Source organism: Olea europaea, chromosome 7 (genome assembly GCF_002742605.1).
Source record: "Olea europaea var. sylvestris chromosome 7, O_europaea_v1, whole genome shotgun sequence".
Classification (NCBI taxonomy): Eukaryota; Viridiplantae; Streptophyta; class Magnoliopsida; order Lamiales; family Oleaceae; genus Olea; species Olea europaea.
In genome coordinates, this window is record NC_036243.1 from 17040621 (window position 1) to 17060097 (window position 19477).

The 19477-nt window shown below is 31.5% G+C and overlaps 2 protein-coding genes across 3 annotated transcripts; both read right to left on the reverse strand.

Annotated features, from left to right (window-relative positions):
• Positions 1-1314: 1314 nt before the first annotated feature.
• Positions 1315-6310, reverse strand: LOC111397206 (transcription factor bHLH121-like). The gene is made up of 5 exons (XM_023023990.1): positions 6056-6310; positions 3470-3591; positions 2351-2472; positions 1807-2250; positions 1315-1720 (listed from the first exon to the last, which is right to left on the reverse strand). Exons 1-5 carry the CDS (start codon positions 6094-6096, stop codon positions 1655-1657), a joined length of 795 nt encoding a protein of 264 aa, XP_022879758.1. The 5' UTR covers positions 6097-6310; the 3' UTR covers positions 1315-1654.
• Positions 6311-7561: 1251 nt separating this feature from the next.
• On the reverse strand, positions 7562-11246 carry LOC111397207 (aspartyl protease family protein 1). Of its 2 annotated transcripts, none has more exons than XM_023023992.1 (10): positions 10826-11246; positions 10583-10718; positions 9467-9702; positions 9117-9341; positions 8878-9013; positions 8694-8767; positions 8501-8600; positions 8342-8399; positions 8185-8256; positions 7562-8091 (listed from the first exon to the last, which is right to left on the reverse strand). In XM_023023992.1, exons 1-10 carry the CDS (start codon positions 11137-11139, stop codon positions 7865-7867), a joined length of 1578 nt encoding a protein of 525 aa, XP_022879760.1. In that variant the 5' UTR covers positions 11140-11246; the 3' UTR covers positions 7562-7864. The 2 variants fall into 2 exon arrangements, with proteins under 2 accessions (XP_022879760.1, XP_022879761.1); XM_023023993.1 differs by having other exon boundaries at positions 8009-8091; positions 8193-8256.
• Positions 11247-19477: the final 8231 nt, after the last annotated feature.

Genomic DNA, 19477 nt, shown 5'->3' on the forward strand with positions numbered 1-19477 from the left:
TATTATCAAGAAATTGAAATCAACATATTAGAACTCATCTTATTTTAATAAAACAAAGATATATTTTAAAAAAGAACCACAAACTCAAGATAATCAAAAAGTTATATCACAACCAAACTATGAATATATCAAGTTCAACTGTCACACATTATTAAAAAAAAAAAAATCACTTAAGTTTATAAACAATACAAGAAAGTAAAAAATTCGAATTGTAAAAATTAACATGTTTGAAGGTTTTGATTCATCAACTTACATCGCAACTTGGCTTGATCTCTTTGATTCATAAAAAATCCAATTTGGAAAGATTAATATGTATTATCCTCTAAAATATAACAATCTGTTGTTAGGAAAGAGGCAAAAGAGTAGGAGTCATTTTTGATACATTTGTATTGAAGTCTAGAACTTTAAATTACTATCCAAATTAGAGTTTTTAGCTTTTGTATTTTTTTTTCTAAACAAGCTGTAAATCGTAAATAATAAAATTATGTAAAAAGCCTGTTCTATTTGGGTACTCGTGCATCTGGTTGAAGAACCAAGATTCAATTTGGACCCAATCGATTCTCTCTCTCTCTCTCTCTCTCTCTCTTTTTTTTTTTTTTTTTTTTTTTTTTTAATGGATCAATTCGAGAGGTAGAGTTCTGATTAAAATATCTAGGCCTAACACAAATGGTCCTTTCCATTTGATTCTGGCCATTTATTCTGTTAAATAAGCGTGTACTTTGCACACGACATTGCCTCTGTTTGATCCCTATTAAATTAAATTACATTACATTCCATTTTGCCCTAAATTTAATATTGTGCTATATGGATGTTTCGAACCTTGGAAACCCCCCCCCCCTCCTCCAATAAGGAGATTCACTAGATCAATCTACAAAAATTTTTGTGCTGACAGCAATTGAAAATCTCTCCTGGCCAAAAATAAATATATAAAAAAAAAAAATAATAATGATAATAATAATAAATAAAGAAGTAAAACCAGTGTTCTAAAATGTGTAATGCGTGGCGATGCATCGATGCCAAACTAAGGGCAATGCAAGATTAAGCGAAGCAAATGCGTAAAAAAGCTTTTTCTTATTTTAATATTATTTTAAATTTTTAATCAATAAAAAAATTATTTAATAATTTAAATTATTTAATAATTATAGATTATTTAATAATTATAAGTTTTAAAGAAAAAAACCTAATGATGCGCGCCTAGGCACATTGGCGCCTTAGCCTCGCCTCGCGTCCATTGACCGCCAAATAAGCCACCAAGCAATTTGCTTGGCGCCTTAGCCTCGCATCGCACATTGGTGCACTATTTAGAACACTGAGTAAAACTATACAGACTTCTATTAACATGAACAGGTGAGCGTTTGAGAGTAGAAATTCACAGAAAATTTACACATTAGGAAATTCAACAAACTTCATGTCTATTTCTGCCAGAAGCCTAAATGGAAGTAGGATCCCAATAAAAATCAGAGAACACTCGTGATTCTGCACCAATCTGTTACTCTTGGAAGGCAGTCGAACTCCTGCCCGACAGACGAGTTAACGACATAGTTGGATGCATCTTTGGGATTTTTCTTTATCATTTTCCTCATTGACTGAGACTCGCACTGTTGGAAGAACTACCCTGAAACCGTGGGAGGACGAGTACCCATTCAAAAAACTCTCATTTGTAAAGCTTTTTCTCATCGCTCATTGGTTGCTTTCCATTCTTCTCTCCTGACGATACCTCCTACATCAGATAAATAATGATCATGCCTCAATAAACACAATTCTTGAGTTCACACAAATTTAAATTTTCAAAGATTGACCAGAAACCTTCTGAACTGTTGATCCTGGTATTTTAAGTTCCAGATCTGTTACGACATTGTTAGAATTCACAGCTTTCTGGCTGGTGCTACTTCTGTATTGATCGGATATCCTGCTTATGGAATCTTGTCGGCTAGAGATAAAAGATGTTGATGCATTTAAGGTGGTTGGGTGGTCAAGCAGGGGAACAACAGGAGTAGGATATGGAATATATGATAAAATGGGATTCGGATTGGGAAATGGTGGAATTGTTGGATGCATGGGAATTGGACCAGGAGGAAACGGTAGAGGGCCAACTGGATATGAAAATGGAGGTGCCATGGTGATTGAAGGATTAACAGCACCCCATGGAATCATAAACCTTAAAGCTTGCTCATACTGAGCATTGAGATTCTCAACATCGGATTTCAGAGATGCTTTCTCTTCTCTGAGGTCGTTCTTCTCCTGTGTCAGCTATTTAAGAGAAACAATTGTTCGATAAGAAAAACCAATATTGACTAATGAAGCCTCAAAATCAAGAGGACCAAAATTTAGTAAGTGAATGGATCATCACCTCTAGTGATTCTTCATGAAGTACTGTATGCTCTGTCTTTAGTTTGCTGACTTCTGAAGTTAAGTCCTTGAGCACTTGGATTGCATCAGTGAGTATGGAAGCCTTGTCATTCTTAGCTGAATCTAAATAAATAAAACAAAAACAGAAATTATTCAGAAAAACACCGCAGAACTTCTTGTTTCCCTTTTTTTTGGTTATTGAAAATCAGTAGAACTATCATTCTGACCAAAAAATAGAGGACTTAGAAGCAGAGATTTGAAGGGAAACTCTCAACCAGGACTTGTGGTGCAACGAAATTGAAAGATTTAGGATCCAAAGTCCCTATTTACAGGTCGAGACCAACTTGCCACATAAAGCATGGCTGGGAACCAACACTGAAATTTTCCCTTATTTATTCAATTTTGAGCAGTTAAGACTATATATTTTTAAAGAGCATATTTTCCTATTTAAAGAACATTTATAAATTTAGAGAGTAAAAAATTTTAAATACTCCATCAGCCTCGCTATCTTTAACGTTTAATTTTACTACTATAAACCCTGAGAAGTAACTCAGTGCTTAGGTGTTGGGTTTGCCCCCAATGGTCACCAATTTGAGTTCTCTCAAGGCTACTGAGATGAGCACCCGACTATAAATTTCAAGGCCCCGTGAAGTTAGTCAACTGCGCGTAAGCTGGCTCGAACACTCATGGTCATAATAAAAATAAAAATAAAGCATTTAATTTTACTACTCCCAATATGTATATATTATTTTCTTCATCTTTTATTTTCTCCAACTTCCTATCGTTTTCTTTGTACATATTATTTAGTTGGTCAATATATGGAGAATCGAAAATCAAAATATTTTGAATTATTTAATCATAGAGAGTTGATTTGGCTCTCTCTTTTAAAATATTAACTTGAAAAGTATTTTCGAACATAATTTTAAGGGTTGACTCTTTAAAATAGATAGAATTTAACTTTTAAAAAGTCTCTTGACGATACTCTATGATTTCCCAACATCGAATTCATAGAGTTGATTCTGACAAGGATACGATTAAGGATAAGCTAAAACAAGACATGGTTTAATGTAAAACTCAAAGTACTTGCAACCATGGATGCAACAAAGATGCATTATCTTACCTACTATATTTCCTAGCTCCTGAAATTGCTCATTTAGCTTATCTCGTCTCAATCTCTCACGGTCTGCCTTTTGGACTTTTCTAGGAGAGATCGCATCATCAGCCTTCACATCATCCCTTTGTCTATAAGAATTCAACATTAAAGATGTACGAGCCAAATCATATTTATTATAAGCATGATAAACTAAAAACAAACTATAACATGACAAATTTACTGCAAAAAATTCCATGCATAAATTCATAGATGTTAATGCACCCTAATTATTCTATTCACTTCCCATTGACCATGGATTGCCCTTCGAAAGTATATTGATTCCTCCATATACATATTAAGTTTATTGCAAAAAAAGAAAAAACAACTTTGGAGCAAATGCACAAACTATAACATGACCAATTTACTGCAAAAAAAACCTTCCATGCATAAATCTGAAGGAGTGAAAGTACCCTAATTATTCTATACGCTTTCCCTTGACTATGGTCCTATGAGTTGACCTTCGGATATATTTGATCACTCCATATCTCAATGAGACGAGAAATTGCTACTATAACTGTTCTACCCATTTTCCCACGTATTGTTCGTCTTGGGAGAGCATCTGCCCCCTTGCCCCTCACGAAATTCTATCGCGACCCTTAAGATTCGAACCCAGAATCTCTTTTTCACGAGACTTAAGTTGAATCTTGGTACTAAATGAATCTCCCAAAGCGAACAGTATGTTAGCGAACGTTCAGGATGAAACTCGGGTCATTACAAAAACGCGTATTTTTTTTTAACACCCCAACATTTATGCTCAAACTGTAAGCTTACATATTGTCCTCTTTGGGAGGACATGTGCTCTCTTACCCCTCACGACCTTTTGTCACATTCTTCAGGATTCGAATACAAGACCTCTACCTTTTGGTACAAAAATTCAACTTAAGTCTCCCATAAGGCAAATGTCTTAGGTTCAAATTCTGAAAAATGAAATAAAAAGCCATGAGGGGTAAAAGGGCAGATGCCCTCTCAAAACAAACAGTATGTAAACTGACAGCTTTGGCATAGAGGTTGGATCGTCATGGTAACCCTTTTTCTTCATAGTAAAAATATGTGATAACAAGTGGACGTAGCTATAGTGGTTTGAGAACCACTATAAATCTGCGATTTTGCTATCATGTATTTCTGATTTCGTGTTATCTCATCATTGGAATTGGGGTTTAAGAAAGCCAAATATCCTGTGCATAACCAGACAAACATATCAAGGTCAGAAGCCTTTCATTCTATAAGAATATCCACCCCGCTCCTCCTTGCCCCCAAGGATTGAGAAAATATGTCAATACAGAAATTTAAATCTTCAAAATTTTCCATGGTCATGTAGTAGATACCCATAACTGACCTTATCTTCAGTAGCCAATAGATGTATAAGCTTTTAACAGTCAATCAACGGGAAAGAAAGGAAGAGGAAAGAAAAGGGAACTCTGAATATATTCCAAAAAGTTCACTAATCTAATGACGAAAACGAAAGATACTTTCCAGATTAAGGGACCTCTTTACTCACAAAGTAGAAGAAAAAAGCTACAGTAACCCCATGAAGCATGAAATAAGATTTAAACCAAGCGAGCTGTCGCATTCAAAATAACGAGAAACAAATACATGCAATGCATCAATCATTCTTATTTTTTCACCAGTCAGTCAGCACCAGTCAAGATTGATATAATCTGAGCTAACGAAACCAGACCAAATTTGAATCATTATATTTCCTTATCTCCTATGCTTAAAAATAAAAATTTTAATCTCATTCCTTGTTGTATTTGATCAAACTTGGTAAAATCCTAAATGCGTGAGACATGTCAACCTTGTAAAATCTCCCCAACTCATCTAAACATGTACCTTCATTTATATTTCTCGATAAACAGAATATTATAGACAGAATTGATTTCAGGATCCCTTTTGGACAGACAGTTATTTCTAATCATGATTAAAGTATCAACAGCGTTTCACTTGAATCAATTGGGAACTCCAACTGTTATATATATATGTAGACTTTTAATTAGATTCTTACAACTTGTAATAATATCTTCTCCATTTTATCTCTAGAACATAAATATGTCTTGAACCTATATTGTAAACACGACATTGATTAAAGGATTAAACACTAATGGCGAAAGCATGGAGCTTTCTCGACTAGATAACATAGCAGGTGCTTATTTTGCTTACAGGACTATCATGTTTCAAAAAATCAACTGCCCGATGGATAGTTCCCAAAATATTTACAAAGCACCCTCTCCCACAAAGAAAGAAAAAGACCAAAACTGGTATTCCCCTCGTATTGAACCTCAGCCCAATCAATTGGGTCATTCGATTAAATTGACACAGCATAACTAAACTCATGAAAAGGAATTTTCTAACTTACATTTATCAACATTTCACAAATCAGAACTGCAAGCTTCACATAGAATAATTTTCCTTCTCCACGTCCAATGCTTAAATATTTATCGACTAAAATCCCAGAAAAAAAAATAGAGACAGTACATCCAACTATATCTATTTGTTTAAATATATTTCAATACATTAGCGGATGTATATACAGGGAAAAAAAAAAAAAAAAACCACCTGGGTTCAGATGAATTGCCGTTGGTTTTCCATTGATCCATTTCTTCTACTTCCAAAATTGATTCCACGTAAAAGAAGTATTAAATTACAGTAGATTTGGGTGATCGGGGGATCTGAATTCAACGGAGATTTTTTTTTTCTAGGGAATCATCAATTGGAACTACAGTCGAAAATTTTTCATTTTTTATTTATATGTTCACAAATACTAAGAACTTGTGCTCTGCACGAGCCCGGGAGCCACGCTGATGGCGTACCAAAGCCATGTGCCCCTTTAAATTATGGACGAGAATCTCAACGGCGCTTATTTTAATAATTGAATAAATAACATAAGCACTCCTTCAAGTATTATTTTATTGTATTAACACCACTGACATAAAGCAATTCACTCTCCATTGAAGAGTTACTTTTACTTACTGTACAAGATTTTCAATATAACAAAGAAGTAACCGCACCCTCTATCTCGATCGACCTTAGCATGAAGATGTCTCTTGGAAGGGACTTGACCCTCGTTCAAATGTACAAGTTTTAAGATCCATTTAGGCCTGTTCGGTAGTAATTATAAGAATTGATTTTTTGACCGTTAGATAGAAAAGTTGGTCCTACATATAAATGAAGAAGTAAAAAATAACGACCGACTATATTAAGTAACAGTCAAAATATTATTTTTTTAGAGTGAAAAATCAGAACAAAATGGGGGCTAAGTTAATTTTATGAAAATATTCTTCTAGTTAGAAGAGCTTGTTACAATGTAACTTCCTCTAAAAATAAGCTTTTTTTTAGAAATTAATTTTCAAACATCAATTAAGGTAATTTCCTCAAAATTCTCTTTTTAAAAAGTATTAGCAATAGGCACAATTCAATTTTATGAAATATATTTTGCTTCTGCTCTGTGTAACATAACTTAAAAAAACATAACAATTTGACTTGGTAATTTATTTTTAAAGAAAAGGAGAAATTCAAACAAGATTTTATGAACCGTTAACTTAAAAGTAAATAAAAATGAATGATAAAAAATGTGAATAGTATTTGGAGGTTTTCAATAAAATTCGAACATTTATAAATAATTTTTAAATTTTGCCGAACGGAAACAATTCCAATGTTTATCTTGTAAAATTGTTATTTTCAATTTAAAACATGACGTAATTAATTTCCAAATTATTAACAATAAGGTTTGTTTTGTGATTATTCTCGGTAAGATAAAAAATGAAGTAACACTAACTTCGTCGATAAACTGAGAGCTTGTTTGATAGAAAATAATATTCAAAAGTGATTTTTGAAAAGTGTTTCTAGTTGTGAATGTTTGATTAAAAAGCATGAAAAAGTTATTAAGAAACGTGAAAAATAATTTGTTTTGAAGAATATACGATAAAAAATGAGTACGTGAGAGAAGCGATATAAAAAATCAGAATCAAACAAGGACTGAATTGTATATATCAGAAGAATAAAGCATTAAATCATGAATTCAAGGGTAAAATGAAGCAACATGCAATTGAACTTATTTGTATTTTCATGTATTTACATCATTCATTTCCAGATTTCGACATGACAACCAACAAATTTTGTCACGTACCCTTATTTCTTAATTTGCCCAATCATTCAATCTTGCTTACCAAACATGCTGCAAGCTCGTAAACACATAATGAATGAGAGAAATATGACCTTCGCACCCTATGTACACATCCATACATTGTACAAGTACAGCCAGAACCTAACATACATTTCCAAAAAAGAGAATTTCCCAAACACTAAGGTATAATCAGCTCTGTGTGAGAACTGGAAAGCCAAGAGAAAAAAAGGATCAAAGAACGGTTATAGTAATAGAAAGATTAAGAGAAAAGATAATAAGAAAGAATGAATCAGATTAAAACTACTGATGCAGTAAAATGAAGTAGCATCTAAACTTCGACCGATATTATGGTTTGAGGCTTCTGACTTCCTAGTAGTCGGACTAACTTGGCCAACATCAACGGCTGGTGGCACATTCGTAGAGTTCACCGGTTTAGATGGCAAAGCATTTGAACCGTCCATACTATTACCTGCACGAGTGACGATTGCCTTGAGTAACCAACAATGGTTTTTACCATCATAAACGTATACACATTCAAGTGATTCACTGAAACAAAACTCACAATCATACTTCTTCCAACCAAGAACAAGTTTTTCTCGATCAAACACAATGCGGTAGCCAGTCATAAAATTTTCTGAAAAAATGATAAAGTTGGAGTAAGAAGCCACCTACAGAGGTTAAGAAAAATGAGGAATATTGCTAGCAAACGGGAAACTCACGTCCTATTATATTCAGTTCTTCACTCTTGATAACAGCTAAGCAATATACAAGTTCACGCTGCAAATTGTAAAAAGAACGTAAGTTTAATAAAGTTTAAGAAAATTCGCATCAGCGGAACAAGAAATAATGTAAAACGGGCAATTTTTGTGAAGCCATACCAGTGTAGAGATGACAATTATTGGATCATAGATAACCATTTGGCTTCCACCCTTCATCGTTAGGCTCATACTAGGAATCAAACTGGTATTTGCGTCCTGGCTGTTGATCATCAAGAAGAGAAAATAGAAATTAACATCCTGGGATAAAAAGTATAGAAAACTGGAAACAAATTAATGAAAAATATAGTATGACCTCATAATATAACAGTACTTAAAAGGGATTCTTGGATCAGGTGGGCGTCTCTTATCCCGTACATGTGAATGGAACTATGGAAAATTCAAGAAAAAATCAAAAACATATTAGATTAATAACTAAATTAGTAATATACAATTTTTATTTATTTATTTATTATTATTATTATTTTTTACATCCTTACACTTTCTGAAATTCTTGTATAGAAAGGGTCGACTAGATACGTAAAGGAGGTGCCAGAATCGACAAGTGCTGTAAGCTCTGAAACATGGAGAGTAGTTCCAACACGAATTTGAGTGACAGTTATATTGTAGATTGGACTGTAAAAAAAGAAATAGCATTGAAGAGCTAAATTAACTTGATTTTAAATGAAAACATAGAACCATCTAGTTTCCAAAACAAAGTTAAAAAATTCACACTCACTGGTACAGATTCATATTGAATGGAGTCTCTTCCTGGTCAGGGCTACCCTTATCTCCAAAGCTAATCCTCCCGGTTCCATCATGCCCAAAACACATGGAGAAAGAATTCGCAATATAACCTTCCCTGGACAAGATACTAGGAACCGATATTTTCTCGAAACCAAGGCCAAATAAACCATTTGGAGCTGCAATATCTAAGAATGAGCCAGTTTGGACCCGTCCACAGCTGCACAATCATATTAGAGAAAAACGAGGAATCAGAACCATATATCTCAATAGAAAGGGCTGAATAAACGACGTGAAGCTCAAAGCACCACATCAGAGAGAAAACATAAAATTTTAAAAACTCACCCAAATGTGATGTATGGCTTAATATATTCCATATCACCGTCTTCAGTTCTTAAGTGCAGAACATCCTCCACCAAAATTCCAGAAGTTGAAGTTTCGGAAGAGACATAGGAGACAGAATAAGGGCACTGGCTAGATTCACCAGTGCAGCCATAGTAGTGAGGACATAGGTCATTGTTACAAGTGACATTTTTGCTTGTTGATGACCCGTTTGGATCATATATGGTAAGCTCGAAATCCTGCCATGGGAAGCCAAACAATTTAAAATTCACAATTAGCTAAAATACTAAAAGAAACATTAATATTACTGCTGCTCAGCAAGTTAAAGGGTGACGGTTTCTGGAGATATTATTAGGATTTATGTATGCGAATCATTTGTGGGACCATAACTTACCTTTGTACTGTTTTTTCTTTTCTAATAGATCAAATGCTCGTTATCTCTGTACTTTTTGTTTATATTTTCAGGAAAATTTGAATTTAACCATAATACGAGGAACTCATTTGATGAACAAGAATACCCATATTTTAGCTCATCAAATGACTCTAACCTACAATTTGTAGCAGAAAAGCTTTTACTTGCAAACGCAATCTAGCTCAGCTAACTTGCAGCCGCAACGTCTGCATCAGTGGGTGACAAATGAAAGTAATTGAACTAATTATACCTTTAGGGTTGACACATTCTCCAGATAATTAACCTCCAAACAGAAATTTTCCCTGAATTATACAAGAAACCTTAATTACATCATTCTCATAAGCCATTCTACTTCTTGTTAAAAACTCGACTACTAATCACTGAATCTGCATCTAATTATTCTAGCCAAGCTTTCATGATATAAAAGACAAGACCTCTATGAAATCATTTTTTCTAGACAACACAATTTCTCACATTCCTCACACAGTAAAAGTACACGACACATTACAAATCATCATTTGATCTTTAAAAAGTTCGGTCGAACTCACTCTCTTGCAAAACCATCAGTTAACATATAAAACTATTACTTGTAAAATTGTTTCTATTTCTATGATAAAATTTCTCCCAACAACTTAAAAAGGTAAATTATTTCAAGAGAAACAAGATTAATTAAAGGCAATGAGTACAACTGAATAAGAAGAACATACAGAATCATAAGGTAAATCATCTCCAGATGCACATTTCCCACAAGCACAGGGCACCCAAAACAGATCACTCCCAGTATCAAGAGCCACCAGAAATTTCATCTCCGGCGTTCCCAAAGTCACTGTCGTGTAATGCAAACTACACCAACTCTCAATCAAACCTCAACGATAAATCAAGAAAATTCAAGAAAAGGTACAGAAATAATCAATTATAAGTAGAAAAAATTAATCATTTATAATTCTTACAATCCTAAAGAGCTGATACGGAAAGTTGAATTCCCGTCGGAGAAAGTTAGAGACCCATTAGAATCCGACAACCTACGGCCACGCAGGACTCCATCATGGTGCGCCAACTCCGCGTAGTACTCGACACTACCTTTTTCTGGCCAATTTCGGGTCGGAAAATAATTTCCAGTCAGGTGGTACCATTTCTTGACTGGTTCAGAGAAGCGGTGGTGCATTTCCAGAGTGAAAATGCGGGCATTGGAGAGTGGGGATAGCCAGATTGAGAATGAAATAAGCAACAACGTGAAAATGGAAGACATATTTCGACATTCCATGGGAGATTAGAGAAAGATTTTCTATTCATATGAATGGGAATTGAAAGCAGTGATCACTGAATCTTGACAATGAATAGAAAATTATTGAAAGGATTAGAGGGACTTTTGTTAAGTGGGAAAAAGTAGGTAGTTATGGAATTTTACTAATTTGGAAGTTAAAGAAGGGTGTGTTCAACTGTGAACCTTTTGGGATTTAGGTCCTGTTTGTTTTTTTATTATGAATTCCATACAAGAGATAAAAATTCAAATATGATAATTTGATGTGATGAATAACAGTCAGATTTTCATTTTAATGGCCAAATAATGAGAAACAAACACGGGTTTAAAAAGTTTTGGGGTATTCAATTGAGACTTTTTAGAAGTTTCTACAAGTTTTGAAATATTTAAATTTTAATGACTTATAGAGACTTTTATAAAAAATTTCGAAGTACTAACTTTTAAGTAGAAAGTACTCATAAAATCTTAAAATTTGTCTCTTATTAATCGAGTAAATTACTCAAATGGTCATTGAATTTTACAAAAAAAAATTACGGGGTCATTGAACTTTAAAAATAACTCAATTCATCACTGAACTTTGCAAAAAAATTTCACGAGATTACCGAACTTTAAAAATCACCTAATTTATTAGTGAACTTTACAAAAGATTTCTACGTAATCACTGAACTTTGCAAAATATTTTCCAGGGGTTACTAAATTTAGTGATTCATGGGAAACCTTTTACAAAATTCAATGATGAATTAAGTGATTTTTAAAGTTCAGTGATCTTGTGAAAGCTTTTTGTAAAATTCAGTGATGAATTGAATGATTTTTAAAGTTCAGTGATTCCGTGATTATTTGGATAAATCACTCTTCATTAATCACGAGATTTTGAGGGACTTTTACAAAAAAGAATTATTTTTTTCAATCTTTCTTTCCTTTAACAGTTAACCTTCCATTGACATATATGATTAAAATTTATTTTTTTCTATTGATTATATTCCATTTATTTTTCTTTCTTTCTCTCTCTTAATATTTATCTCTGTTTTCTATAAAAGAATTAAATTGAATTCTTGTGGTTTTTTTTTCTTTTTTATTCATTTTGTGAAAAATATCTATATTTTTATTAAATTATAAAATTTTATATGAAAAATTTATAATTAAATTTAAATATATTATTTTTATTTATTTTTAAATGTATACTATACTATATATATATATATATACAGTCATGATCTCTTAAACACCGGTACTTAGCATAAACTAAGTACTGAGTGACGTGGCACATTACAATAGGTAATAAAAGATAATAGTTAGTTTTAGAACTAATTGCACCACATATTATAGTGTGCCACCTAAGTATGGTGTTTGGGAGATCAAATTCGTGTGTATGTGTATATATATCATTTGATTTTATTTATTTAATTAAGGTCTTAAATTTTTATTTTATTATATGGGAAGAAGTGGAAAGAAAATAGGAATTGTGAGAACTAACACCTATGTGAGAATTTCACATCAGATCCACGTGAATTCTATTACAAATGAGAGTTTTCAAAAGCCTTTTGAATTCCACAAAAGTCTATAAAAATTTAAAATAAAAATCCATTGAAGTCTACGAAAGACTTCTTCTAATTCCATACAAATCTATAAAAGAGCTACGAAATCTACAAAAGTCATCACTTTAAAAAAGTCCAGCATAATTTTCAAAAGCCTCAATTGAATATATCCCCGAAAATGCAATTTGGTCAATAGATTTTTCATAGGAACTATATAAACTATAAAGTGAGAAATAATAATTCTCCTTTTCATGTCTTCTTTATATCAAGTGCTTGCTAAAATTCTTTTAAAATTTTATCAAATTTTCTACTAATCAAACTAGAAGATCAGAAGTAAAAAAAAAAAAAGAAAAGTAAATTAACAACCAAAACCAAGAACTAAGAACCAATCAAAACCAGGTCAATATTTGGTTGATGAATCGAAACCATGGTTAACCTACTCTAGAACTTAATTCGTCCTTTTCATAAGTTTTATTATATTTTACAATTTATTTGTCACGACTCAATGGCATATTCCAACAGGCAATACTAACGCACTTTATTCGTTGCTCGCCATACAAACACTTTTTGAGGCGTCATAAGCAAAGCCACAATCGAAAGTGGTTGATATTATGTTAGATAATAGATATTAATTTTTGGCATATTTTTAGTATATTAATGTATTGAAATATATTAGCTCTTATTTCTCTTATTTTCACTAGAGATTGAAAAGATAATTTGTATTATTAGTTCATATTTTTTTTAACAAAAATATTATGGATAAAATAGAATTCGAACAAGAATAATAATCGATGATATGGACTTGGTTCAAATAATTACCTGAAATCAAATAATTTCATTTACGAAATACATAAAGTATCCAAATCTATATCGATTTTCAATTAGAACCACATGTTTTAAGAAATATACAATTTTTATTAATTTTTTAACCATACAGTTTATCAATTTTTATCAAAGTCTATTAAAATTTTATCAAAAGCTTAGTCACACAGACCCTAAATTTTTAATTTTAAACTTATTAAAAATTGCTTTTCCATCATTCCCCATGCACCGCGCATTCCTTTTCTCTTTCCGCTCCTCTATTTTCCATTATTCCCTTTACCCATTGTTTCGCATCCAAGCTCTCTATCTCCATTCAATTTTCCTTTGTCCATGGTCTTAGAGCACATTCGAGAGGTGTTTTGAGAATGAAATATTTTCTATTTTAAAAAGTCAATTCTTACGATTATGTTTCAATAAACTCTTTAAATTAATATTTTAAAATAGAGAGTGAGTTTAACTCTCCGAATTCAGAGAGTCAAACTCACTCTTTATTACTAGAGTATTTCTAAGAGACCCTTATTTCAAAGAGCTAACCCTTAAAAATGTACTCCAAGAGACTCATTAAATTAATATTTTAAAATAGAGATTGGAGAGCAAACTCAATCTCTATAATTAAATGCCCTCAAATTATTTCAATTTTCAATTTAGAAAAATAATATAATAATTTGAAGAGAAGCTAGTGAAAATAAAAGATAGAAAAAAATAATAATAAATACTTTTTGGGAGTAGTAAAAGTAAATGATAAAAATAAAGAGTCTCTTGGAGCACTTAAAATTTTTTGCTATCTAAATTTATAAATGCTCTCTAAATTACTAGATATGCTCTTTAAAAATATAAAATCTCCTGAAGACTCTCTTTAATGCATTTAGAATATTTCGATTTTCAATACTCCATATATTAACCAATTAAATAATATAAAAAATAGAGAAAAATAATATAATAATTTGGAAGGAAGTTAGTAAAAATAAAAGACGGGAAAAATAACAAATATTATTTGGAAGCAGCAAAATTAAGTATTAAAAATAAATAGCCTATTGGAGTACATTAAAATTTTTACTCTTTAAATTTATAGATACTCTATAAATTGAAAAATATACTCTTTAAAAATAGAAAGTTTCTTGAAAATATTCTTACCATGTAATGAGAAGCTCATAACTATGCAATTACTCTCAGACAAACACTTGTATTTCATTTTTCAAGTTAACATGGAAATTATTGGATTCGTCGAACAAAATAAAGTCTTTAAAATTGTAAAATTAGAAGGAAATAAAATGATGTGAGGTATATGATTCCAAATCTCCTTTAAGGCAGATTTCACTCCTAGTGCGAATAGAATAAAAGAGATGTATGTCTCCCAAAAGTACAATGCTTCTTTCAAATTAATCTCACAGTATTAATTTTGGCAAGCAAAACAAAGTTTGTCTGCACTCTGCACTCTTTTGGATTGGACGATATCAAGCACTAGAACTCGAAAATAATTTTAAAATATTCTAAGGGTCCGTTTGATTGCAAAAATGGAATTGAATTGCCTAGAAAATGAATTTCGGGGAATTGAACTGCCTAGAATTGTTTTCCTGGAAATTGTAAATTATTGTGTTTGATTGGTATAATTTTCTAGGTGGAAAATGTTGAAATAAAAGTGTGTTTTTTATGCTCGTTTGGCTTTGTTTTATATGAAAATTGTCAATTAAAGGAAAATATTTTTTTTACAATAATTCTTAGAATTGGTTTCCATTACCAACAAAAAAAAAACGTAAGGAAAAAAAAAAGTCGCTACAGCATGGTGAGAATTCAAATTCCACCAACACAAGGAAAATTCCAAATTTCAAGAAATCCAAAAAATGCAATTCCATGGAAAATATAAGGTATCAAACACCAAAAGTTGGAATTTCCAATTCCAATTCCATCTTCTTCTTTTTTTCATTTCCATGCTATCAAACACTTCCTAATAGAATTCGGAGAAAGAATGAATTATAAATCAATATAATTGAATTAATTTTGGGTGAAGAAAATGAATTATGAGGATCCAATTTATAGAATNTAGATTTTTCATAGGAACTATATAAACTATAAAGTGAGAAATAATAATTCTCCTTTTCATGTCTTCTTTATATCAAGTGCTTGTTAAAATTCTTTTAAAATTTTATCAAATTTTCAACTAATCAAACTAGAAGATCAGAAGTAAAAAAAAAATAAAATAATAAATAAATAAATTAACAACCAAAACCAAGAACTAAGAACCAATCAAAACCAGGTCAATATTTGGTTGATGAATCGAAACCATGGTTAACCTACTCTTGAACTTAATTCGTCCTTTTCATAAGTTTTATTATATTGTACAATTTATTTATCACGACTCAATGGCATATTCCAACAGGCAATACTAACGCACTTTATTCGTTGCCCGCCATACACACAATTTTTTAGGCGTCATAAGCAAAGCCACAATCGAAATTGGTTGATATTATGTTAGATAATAGATATTAATTTTTGGCATATTTTTAGTATATTAAAGTATTGAAATATATATTGGATAATAGCTCTTATTTCTCTTATTTTCACTAGAGATTGAAAAGATAATTTGTATTATTAGTTCATATTTTTTTTAACAAAAATATTATGGATAAAATAGAATTCGAACAAGAATAATAATCGATGATATGGACTTGGTTCAAATAATTACCTGAAATCAAATAATTTCATTTACGAAATACATAAAGTATCCAAATCTATATCGATTTTCAATTAGAACCACATGTTTTAAGAAATATACAATTTTTATTATTTTTTAACCATACAGTTTATCAATTTTTATCAAAATCTATTAAAATTTTATCAAAAGCTTAGTCACACAGACCCTAAATTTTTAATTTTAAACTTATTAAAAATTGCTTTTCCTTTTCTCTTTCCGCTCCTCTATTTTCCATTATTCCCTTTACCCATTGTTTCGCATCCAAGCTCTCTATCTCAATTCAGTTTTCCCTTGTCCGTGGTCTTAGAGCATATTCGAGAGGTTTTTTGAGAATGAAATATTTTCTATTTTAAAAAGTCAATTCTTACGATTATGTTTTAAGAAACTCTTTAAATTAATATTTTAAAATAGAGAGTGAGTTTAACTCTCCGAATTTGAAAGAGTCAAACTCACTCTTTATAATTAGAGTATTTCTAAGAGACCCTTTAAATATAAGATTCTCCTTATTTCAAAGAGCCAACCCTTAAAAATGTACTCCAAGAGACTCATTAAATTAACATTTTAAAATAGAGATTGGAGAGCAAACTCAGTCTCTATAATTAAATGCCCTCAAATTATTTCAATTTTCAATTTAGAAAAATAATATAATAATTTGAAGAGAAGCTAGTGAAAATAAAAGATAGAAAAAAATAATAATAAATACTTTTTGGGAGTCGTAAAAGTAAATGATAAAAATGAAGAGTCTCTTGAAGCACTTAAAATTTTTTGCTATCTAAATTTATAAATGCTCTCTAAATTGCTAAATATGCTCTTTAAAAATATAAAATCTCCTGAAGATTCTCTTTAATGCATTTAGAATATTTCAATTTTCAATACTCCATATATTAACCAATTAAATAATATAAACAAAAAAAATAGAGAAAAATAATATAATAATTTGGAAGGAAGTTAGTAAAAATAAAAGATGGGAAAAATAACAAATATTATTTGGAAGCAGCAAAATTAAGTATTAAAAATAAATAGCCTATTGGAGTACATTAAAATTTTTACTCTTTAAATTTATAGATACTCCCTAAATTAAAAAATATGCTATTTAAAAATAGAAAGTTTCTTGGAAATATTCTTACCATGTATTGAGAAGCTCATGACTATGTAATTACTCTCAGACAAACACTTATATTTCATTTTTCAAGTTAACATGGAAATTATTGGATTCGTCGAACAAAATAAAGTCTTTAAAATTGTAAAAGTAGAAGGAAATAAAATGATGTGAGGTATATGATTCCAAATCTCCTTTAAGGCAGATTTCACTCCTAGTGCGAATAGAATAAAAGAGATGTATGTCTCCCAAAAGTACAATGTTTCTTTCAAATTAATCTCACAGTATTAATTGTGGCAAGCAAAACGAAATTTGTCTGCACTCTTTTGGACTGGACGATATCAAGCACTAGAACTCGAAAATAATTTTAAAAATATTCTAATAGAATTTGGAGAAAGAATGAATTATAAATCAATATAATTGAATTAATTTTGGGTGAAGAAAATGAATTATGAGGATCCAATTTATAGAATCCAATCCATCTGTCCGAAATGGTTGTTGTTAGGAGCTGAAACAATTATTGTCCACATGGACTCCATATCAGCCACCTATGCTCCCACGTATCTTTGTCCAATCACTTGCACCTCGATTTATCCATTCGGAAGGTATGCCTCGACCGTGACGCTTACTCGAGCCAAAGACCAATACTTGTGCAAAAACATAGTCGTGACATCGACCGAGGCCTCGAACAACCCCAACGCTAGCGATAATTTTAGTGGGAACGCCAGTAGGATTAGCCCGAACTAAAATGCACTAAACTAATGTGTGTACATATGGATTTGTTGGACGAATGTTACAAAGGCAAAAACCTGAAAAGCTTTGAAAAAAATTCCCTATACTTTTGGAGGCATAACCTGCGATTTACCTCCCTCACGATGCTCCAGGACAGGAACGGTAGGGGACCCTTAAGTTTGGGGTTCAACGTTTTTTTTTTGAAAAGCTTTGAAAATGAGATTTAATTGTCACTGTCACCTAATGATTGAATTGACATAAAAAAAGACCCAAATAATTAGCTATAAATAAGACCATTGTACAACTGAAAAAGGATCTGAAAATTATCAATTTTGAGATCCCAACTTTCCTCTTTCAACGGTAATCCCTAAAAGAAAAACTACTATAAAAAATCACCTCAGATTTAGCCCTTGTTTGAGCCTCATTTTGAAGGATAAAATGAATTTTTGAATAGTGTATTGATGAGAAATGTGTGGTTAAAAAATAAAAAAAAAATTTTGATTTACGTATAATATTATTTTATTGAAAAATGTGGGGTTGAAATAGTGTCAAATCATTGTTGAAGAATATATTTTGGTAGAAAAATGGGTCTCAAACAAGGGCTTAAAGAATATATGGAGTTGGCCATCCCGAAAATTGAAAGAATATATTCAATCGATCACCATTTTCAGTTGAAAAAACATTAGAATCTTGTCTTTTCTTACTTACTATTTGGCTTCAACAGCAAAATCTCAAAAATGAAGGGGACGGCCTACCGAAATTTTGGCAAAAAATTATTAGTGGCTCGGCTTTTTGAGGTAAATAGTTGCATCTTTTGATACAAATCTATTTGGACCATTAGGTCATACCATTTCAAATGGTGATATGATCCGATGATCCAGATTGCATCATATCTAAGATCGCGACTCTTTGTTAAGCACTCATTGCACTTGGAAGAGTCGCTCACAATCATGGCACTAATTGGAAACTTATTTCAATTCAGACATGTTAATCATATAACCTCTGGAATTCTAACAATTTTGTGGTTGAAATTAATGTTTTATCTTAACTGAATAAAAAATTTAATTTTTTTATAATTTTTTGTGTTTGACGATCAGAGACTTTATAATAAGCAATTTGAAGAAGCTTCAAGATTTCGCCACAAATTGGGATACAAACTAGACTCATTTTCGTAGACGCTGATAACAAAGGCTTTCAGTTCCCACCCACTCAAGACAAAATTTGGTGATGCACTTTAAAGTGAAGCACAAGTTCAGTGACTTGCAAAATAAAATATTTTTCACAATTTCTATATATATATTTGCAAAACAGCAGTTTATGAGCCTATTTCGGAGTGATTTTGAAAATTAATTTTTTCACCATTAGAAAAAAAGTGGGTTCCACCTGTGAGAGAAGAAATCAAATATGACGGCTGAAATAATGAAATAACGATAAAATAATCACTCCTAAACAGGCTGTATA

Excerpts from the sequence above, each read along its gene's own strand:
- LOC111397206 (XM_023023990.1), bottom strand. The coding sequence starts at position 6,096 with ATGGATCAATGGAAAACCAACGGCAATTCATCTGAACCCAG. Across the intron at positions 2,251-2,350 it reads TTCATGAAGAATCACTAGAG|CTGACACAGGAGAAGAACGA; the intron begins GTGATGATCCAT and ends TCTCTTAAATAG. Across the intron at positions 1,721-1,806 it reads CAGGATCAACAGTTCAGAAG|GAGGTATCGTCAGGAGAGAA; the intron begins GTTTCTGGTCAA and ends TATCTGATGTAG.
- LOC111397207 (XM_023023992.1), bottom strand. The coding sequence starts at position 11,139 with ATGGAATGTCGAAATATGTCTTCCATTTTCACGTTGTTGCTTATTTCA. Across the intron at positions 8,400-8,500 it reads TAATTGTCATCTCTACACTG|CGTGAACTTGTATATTGCTT; the intron begins GTATGGCTTCAC and ends TACAATTTGCAG. Across the intron at positions 8,257-8,341 it reads AGAACTGAATATAATAGGAC|AAAATTTTATGACTGGCTAC; the intron begins GTGAGTTTCCCG and ends TCATTTTTTCAG.